The sequence below is a fragment of the Dreissena polymorpha genome, chromosome 13 (genome assembly GCF_020536995.1).
Source record: "Dreissena polymorpha isolate Duluth1 chromosome 13, UMN_Dpol_1.0, whole genome shotgun sequence".
Lineage (NCBI taxonomy): Eukaryota > Metazoa > Mollusca > Bivalvia > Myida > Dreissenidae > Dreissena > Dreissena polymorpha.
This window is the reverse complement of record NC_068367.1, coordinates 1,296,448-1,304,456: the sequence shown is the minus strand read 5'-3', so window position 1 is coordinate 1,304,456 and position 8,009 is coordinate 1,296,448. Positions and strand designations below refer to the sequence as shown.

General features: G+C 33.4%; 1 protein-coding gene across 2 annotated transcripts; it reads right to left on the bottom strand.

Moving 5' to 3' along the window:
- Nucleotides 1-1,318: 1,318 nt before the first annotated feature.
- LOC127856281 (uncharacterized) lies at nucleotides 1,319-7,624 on the bottom strand. 2 transcript variants are annotated; one of them, XM_052392385.1, is made up of 3 exons: nucleotides 7,557-7,624; nucleotides 5,260-7,348; nucleotides 1,319-4,661 (listed from the first exon to the last, which is right to left on the bottom strand). In XM_052392385.1, the coding sequence occupies exon 2, from the start codon at nucleotides 6,238-6,240 to the stop codon at nucleotides 5,308-5,310; it is 933 nt and encodes a 310-aa protein (XP_052248345.1). In that variant the 5' UTR covers nucleotides 6,241-7,348; nucleotides 7,557-7,624; the 3' UTR covers nucleotides 1,319-4,661; nucleotides 5,260-5,307. The 2 variants fall into 2 exon arrangements, with proteins under 2 accessions (XP_052248345.1, XP_052248344.1); XM_052392384.1 differs by lacking the exon at nucleotides 1,319-4,661 and having other exon boundaries at nucleotides 5,006-7,348.
- Nucleotides 7,625-8,009: the final 385 nt, after the last annotated feature.

Genomic DNA, 8,009 nt, shown 5'->3' with positions numbered 1-8,009 from the left:
GTATATATTAGCTTTAAGACATAATATTAAAATGAAACTTATGGTATTTCTAGAAGGGAGTATTAACAAGTTTAATGTCAATGTTGATTTATTTCAATATTTAATTAAAAAATAAATATGAAAGGGAGGGAGGACTAAAATATGTTAACTGTCTAATAACAGTTCCATGAATGAACACATAAATCATACATGAAATAGTGTTTACTTCAATGATATTTATAACGAGAAAGTTTAAGCAGACACCGACAAATTAAATCGTATTTGTTGCAGATCCAAACAGTGTGTTCTCGTTTAGTGGGGCAATCCCATAAGTGTACGTGTTCACTTAAATGAGAACAGACTGTACATTTTTCATAAGATTTTTAAAATGTATGAGTCTTGACTTAAAGCCTCTATAACGCTCAAAATCAACGAAAATTTCGTAAAGTATTTCGTAAAATAAAAGTAACACCTAAACAACCAGGGTTCTTTATAGCAATAGCTACAATTTCAACGCTAGATGTGGTATGATTACATAGATTTTTGTAGATACAAAATGCTCGTTTTTATTTATTTGTGACACAATCAATTAATTCCATTTTAATTTTCCGCGAATATATTTATTCATACGACACACGAACCAAATGTTAGTGTTCATAAGTCGTATGTATAGATATCGTTGCGGGAAATTAAAATGGAATTAAATATGCAAAACAATAATAAAAACATCTTTTTGATCAGACCACATCTGGCGTTGAAATTTCGGCAATTGCCATAAGGAACACTGCGTTAAGTTTATTTACGAAAAATTGTACAAAATTTTCGTTGATATGTGTTAAATTGTAATATTTTGATAAAAATATATTACAATAACACAAAATAGGCAAGACAAAGTATACATTGAAGACGAATTTTATAAAATGCAGAAAAGACAAATAAGCGTCCCAAGCCGATTGTGACGAAGATATTTCGTACATATTTTCCTACAATAACCGAAGCATTCGTCTTCTTCGTTTGTCGTATGAATAGATATCATTGCAGGAAATTAAAATGATCAGTAAAACAAAATTGTGTCTTTGTGTCATATGATAGAATCTGCACGAAAACTAAATTGAGATTCACATCGGACATGCATGCTGGCAAATTCGACTGTACAGACATTTTCGATTTCAGAATTAAATATCTGGCTTATTTCGCATTTTTCGACACATGTTCTTCTTAAATTGTATTTTAATTTATATTGAAATATATGTCTAATACGTTTTTTAAACATTTTATATAAATTCATAAATATTTGACAAAATCGTGCATGCACACTTTAATGTGTATTTCCTGTTTATTGAGATTAATTAAGATATGCATTTATACATGGAATTACAATTCGTATGTAAACACTTAATTGAACAGAATAGTTGCACGATAAACTTAATTAACCCATTAATGCCTAGCGTCTAGAAAAAAAACGCATTGGCAAACAGCGTAGACCCAGATGAGACGCCGCATGATGCGGCGTCTTATCAGGGTCTGCGCTGTTTGCTTAAAGGAATTTCTTTAAGAAATATTCTAAATATAGATATAAATATACTAGACATCCCTAATTTTGGAAATAAATTGATCCAATTTAGAAGGTTCGGAGTGTCCACTAGGCATAAATGGGTTAAGCCGACACCGACACATAAATCGTATTTGTTGCAGATCCAAATAATGTGTCCTCGTTAAGTGGAGCATTCCTATAAGTGTACATAATTTATGAGAACAGACTGTACATTCATAAGACTTTTTTCATGTATGAGTCCTTACTTATTGTTTGTATTTCCTGTTTATTGATATTAATAAAGCATTGCATTTATACATGGAATTACAATTCGTATCTTAACACTTAATTGAACAGAATAGTTACATGATAACCTTATTTTAAGCCACACACCTTATTTAGCATAGTAAATTTAAGTATAAATAAGAAACATATTTTATCTATGCCAATTAGAATATATCTGGTGGTTTCAAGGTAAAAATCCGTCTTTTTTGCGCTTTAAAAGTTAAAAATAATCGCGTTTATCAAATGGACGTATACGTCTAGAAATCCTACTTTCGGTTTTAAAGGCGGTACCGTTAGAAAAATAGTAAGTTACTTGCTAACTAGGCTATACATTTAATGACAATTTTGCACACTTTCAAATTGCATCTAGATGTATTGATTAACATGTATTTCATTTCAAAGTCCGAGGCAAGGTGTGTGGCTTTAAACTTCTTGTAGAGCACTATCGATGTGGTTTGGACAACCATATAATTTGTATTGACACAATGTATTCGTGACCATATCAAATATACACAAAGTGAAAACTACTGCGCATATTCACGTAATGGTTTTAATCGTATTACCTTTTCGCAATGGATCATCGGGGAATGTTAAGTTGCAAATTGAGTTTTTATTCAATTAACTCAGATTTATATAATAATTATTTTATTTTTCAAGCGTATACATGAAAACAAATATTTCATGAGCAAATATTTAATATTCTATATCGAATAACATGATAACTATAGGCATTTATTAGTAGTCCACTTTCTTCAAAAGCACAATATACAATGGCCTACATTTACGATCGAGATTTGGCACTCGTTATATGGATAAAACTGTCAACATTGATAGCTCGCTTAATAGATGCCGTTCTATCCTAACCGATATTCAAACAGTTATCTGTTAAACAAGTCAATGTTTAAGGAATCCAGCGTATTGAGCCTTTTATTAAAACACCTCCCGTAGAAAATAGACCTTAAACTTTATTGTTCTAATAAATGTTAGTATTTCAAATAACTCGATTATCTCTAACCAAAGTATGGAGTTTTTAACACAAACCTAGGGTGAATTGGATTTTTATTATACGTGTATAATTTGATAGGAACCGTTATAGAATTACGACTTTGAACTGCTATTCAAAAGCTTTTACTTTTATAAATATGAAATAAAATGCAATAAATTTAAATATTCAAATAATATATTAATTGGTTAATATGCACATACTCCAAGTACAAATTAATATGGTTTTAGCAAACAAAAATGTTTTAAACAGTTTTTATTAGAATGAAGAGTCTGATAGCATTTCATCAAAAAAGCGTTAGCTCTTTTTATGCAGTAATGTAGATTAGCAAATAGTGACACTTAAAGTAAACGGAGAATTCAAGGTTTACAGAACAATGCCTTGAAAACTGAGTATTTTAATATCTACTTAAAAAGTATAGTAATAATTTATAACATATTAACAACAAAACACATGTTCATATCATGATCATAATTAAAATAATAAAGTCACATAAAATAATAGAGAGAATAAATACAAACGGGTTGGAAAAGGTGAAAAATAGTTGTTCGTTTTTCACTAACATCTAAAATAAATTATGTCAGTAGTCCAGCCTATCATTTGTTATTAAATTGTTTGCGTTACTAATCTTCCCAACCTATTTTCAATAATCTTATTAAATTTGTACAATTTAATTGAGGAAATAAGTTCGAATGTTACAAATATTAATTAAAAAACCTGTAATATCGAAAACCAAGTTAAAGGACGGAACGAACTTTTTTGTTTGTTTGGTCTGGTCAGTGGAAATGAACAACTGATTACGCCTACAAAAGAAAACATTATCTGAAAAAAGGATTTAGCAGTTTTTAGAAGTTCAACTTCACAATTGAAGGTTAAATGATAGAGAATCAATTTTAGTGTCCGCTCCGTTGAAGAATTTTCACGAAACTTTTTTCGGACGTTCCGGTTAGTAAAGGATGGACTGAAGGCATGAGTCCGTCGCGCCATTTCAACATCAAGATAACACCTGACAGTCGACTATTCGAGCCTCCATTTCGAGTCCGCTCCATATTACCTATACATTTTGAGGGATTTTGGACGGTCAAATAGTTTGCAAATTACCCTCTTTCTTGCAAATAAGTAGAAGGCTTGAGCCGATCACGCCAATTAGAGGTACAGGTAACACTTAAATGTTTGAGCCGGTATGTTCATTTCCGTTTTGTGCCACGTGTCATTTAAAGGGAGTATGCACGATTTCTATGCCAACAAGTAATTCTTGCAATCTTAAACCAACATATGAATATGACCTAGGAATGCTAAATAACATAAATTAACAATCTGTATATGATACTAGAAATCAAATACATGTATTGTTTACTTCAGTAAATTTCTAAACTGGCTGGTTAGAGCCGATGCCGACACTTTTACTCGTATTTGTTAGGAAACAAAATTGTGTCTTAGTGTCGTATGAACGAATCTGCACGAAAACTAAATTTTTGATTCACATCGTACATGCATGATATACATGCTGGCGAATTCGACTGTACAGACATTTTCGATTTCAGAATTAAATATCTGGCTTATTTCGCATTTTCGACACATGTTCTTCTTTACTGTTATTTTAATTTATATAAAAATATATGTATAATAAGTTTTTACACATTTTATTTAAATTCATAAATATTTGACAAAATCGTGCATACTCCCTTTAAAGCAGTTTCATGTGACCTGCTAGTAATGTTAATCATATTAAAGCAGTGTACAGACTAAGACATTCAGCAGCCACTCAACTTACAGGTGAAGGCTTCGTCGTGATATTCAAAGGGATGACGGCAGAGGAAATATCAGCCCAGTGATGACTGCCTTATCAATATAGGATACCTAATTAAACAAAAGACACATAAAAGACTTAAAACAATGTGATTGGGGCATGTTTGAGTACTTAAAAAAAAAGCCTTATACAAATTTCGAGAACGTGTCTCCTTAATTGTGTACATACCGGTAGATCAGTATGAAAACATGAACAGGAACGACAGTCGGTTGTTTTGCAATGGATTCCGATAAAAGATTCACTTACAAACATGTATACAATTATAAACCATAAACGATAATGGTGTATAACCAATATTGCATGAAGTGCACCAATTTTCTTTATATATTTCATACATGAATTGCGAATATTTTTTTACAGTATTAAATCATTTCATTTATTAGCACATACAGTATTTTAAATCATTTCATTTATTAGCACATCACATACCATTACTTGGGTTCTACTAGTAATTGTATCATCACGTATAAAACATTGAATAATATTTGTTTTTCATGCAATAACGCAATCTGTACTAAGGTATGCGTTTGTCATGAAAACAAATTAAAACAGTTTATATATCAAAAATAACATATTACCATATCAAAACGCTTGGATCAATGTGATCTCTCATAAGATACCTTTTGGACAACAATATTTTATTTATACCTGCACTGTGTTGTATAATATAGCGGTATATCAATTTGAAACCAATGGTCATGCGTAATTTATCCTCTGCCGGTTATTATGAACTACAGTTTCCGGCCTAGGTTTCGTATTTAGGTCCTCTGGAATTTTAAAGTTCTTTGGTAACGAACTTGTTCTGCGAACAGTTTCAGGGCGCTTTCGCCAAACACTGTACGTCTGTTGTGTGCCGCCGCCTCCACGAGCCCAGGGGCGTTCGTAACGACTCGTAATCTCAACGGCGCGCTTAGCGTTGTCTATGAACTTTTTATATTCAGGTTGAGCCTTAACTTTCGCAGAGATTTGCGGAAATATTGCCCTAGCTACCCGACCTTGGGTCTCCGCCCGTTTTGTCCGTTCGTGCATTTTGGCGATATATTCTTTAGTCTTCTTTTCAAGATCGCTCAATGTGATTCGATTCGATTTGCGTTTGTCTAACAGAGGTTGTTGCTGATTCGCCTCAGGTTGTTGTTTGCAGACTGGTTGCTTAATGATTGGCGACGTCCGTTGTGAAGGGATTGCACAAGACCCAGTATTTGGTTCACGGGAAGACGGATTAAGTCTCGGAGATATTAAGTTTTCCGAGACGGTTTTGAACTCCGTACTGCTGGATATCTGTCTGAGAGATTTGCCGCCGTCAGATGGAAGTTCGTACAACGTCTCTTCCACAATTCCTTCGTCACATGAATCGTCGTCATGTGCGTTATCGAAATCGTCAAAAACGTCCACAATAATGTTATCGCTAAACGTTACTCGAAGGTTTTTACGTTTTGACAGCTTCGAAGACGAGTAGGATCGGTCGGTATCGTCCCTAGTTTCATCGTCGATCTCGATGAAGTCGAACAGCCTGCGTTGCTGAGGAGGGGATGAGTGTACGGTTACCTTTGCATCGTAATTATCCAAGTAATAAGAATTCTCCTTCGCGACATGCTTCAAAGGCGAACCTGAAGATTCCGAGTCCTTCATTTTAGAAGCGCTGGACAGTAAATGTCTGGGTACCTAGGTTTACACACGTATGCACATGAAAATATAATCGTAACTCTACGAGCCGTTGAAAACATTAGAACTGAGTCAACACGACGTCAAAAAAGGGCCGTGGATTTCATATCGTTTCTTGAAAACTTAACACCAAATGTCACTTGTATTAATCTCGTTCTCTCACAGTTTTTATCCGGAGAAGTTTTCGGAACAGATATATTGTACCGTTGCCCGTACATGTGTCTCCTTAATGTTAAAATGTCAGTACAACTCGAACCTTTTAATCAGATTCGACACCTTTTGTGCATGTTTAAAAAAATAAATATCATCAAGCATAGTTTAATCTACGTGCTCTAAATACCAATTACAGAACGTCAACTTTCAATTAATATGGCACGGAAGAAACTACTGAACAAAAGTGCAAGTGGGATTTCAAGTTATTAAAAACTATCCTGTGATTATATATTCTGTGAACTTCAAACACTTCAAACGATTCTTAGGGCACCACCGTTAGATCCTCGATGTTTGCTTGTGATATCTGAAAAATTATTTAAACACTTCATTTCCTTAAGAACTTCTTAATTTAGGTTAATTGAGACCCTATTGACTTTAAGTTTGGTGAAAAACCTAGTTCACACGCAAATAGCCACTTCAACATTAAGATCCGCTTCCTGTCTTTACGAATTCCAATATTTTCTTTCAATTGATTTGCGATACTTTGTCAAATACAAACACAATATTTTGATATGAGTCTCAATCAATATTCTTATCGCAATGCGTGTTTACATGCCGACACTTGCAATTTTCGTGAACAGGTTCGAAAGGTCCATGGACCTTTGAGACTTTGCGATAACACTTTTGTTTTCAGCGGCGTTTATATCACTGGCGGGCTGTTTTTCGGGCGAAACTAAATGTCTACCCGACCTTTCCTCATAAGTCAGTTATTCGGTTGAAGTCATTGACATATCCTGATTAAATCTTAAATACTTTCTTAATCCCATATTATATCGCCTCTTCGTTGTTTTCGTTGAATTTATTGCTTATAGTTTCGTTCAGTCATAAAAAGTCTACGTGAAACGTGCAGTCGCCAATATCTCTGAAATAAACAAGTTGCAATTTGAATTTTAGTCGAACAAAGAATTCCTTCTTTTTTTAATGGAGACAGCAATCTATAACTGCAAAGCTAAATATTATATTTATAAAAATTATCCAATACATGAATAACAATTTCGTTGCATTTAAACCATTATATTGATTCGATTATCTCTTAACCTTTTACAAATAAAACGAATTATGTTCAAAACCTTATAATACACTTAATGCCGAAACGGCAAACAACGAATTGAATAGTAAACTTGTTCGAGTGTTAGCTCTCTATATAAATTGAAATCTTTGTCACGACATCAAGGACAAGCTGCGATCCACTGTTGATATAATATTAAGCCAATAGGATTCGGACCGGTTTATCATTGCCTATGTCGTGTTCAATTACTTTTTTCTTTTTGTTGTCTAGAGATAATATCAAAACCCTTCATAACGAGAAACTTTAATTTACTTCTCTTTATCGGCAATGAATCTTCTCAACCTTTCATTCACAAGTTATTGGCGATATATCGTAACGTAGCTTGCAACATCAGTTTCATATAAAATTGTTAATATGTGTCTTGTTCTGAGAAAACTGGGCATAATGCAAGTGCGTAAAGTGTCGTCCCAGATTAGCCTGTGCAGTCTGCACATGCTAATCAGGGACGACACTT

Coding starts and splice junctions, on each gene's coding strand:
- LOC127856281 (XM_052392385.1), bottom strand. CDS start 6,240: ATGAAGGACTCGGAATCTTCAGGTTCGCCTTTGAAGCATGTCGCGAAG.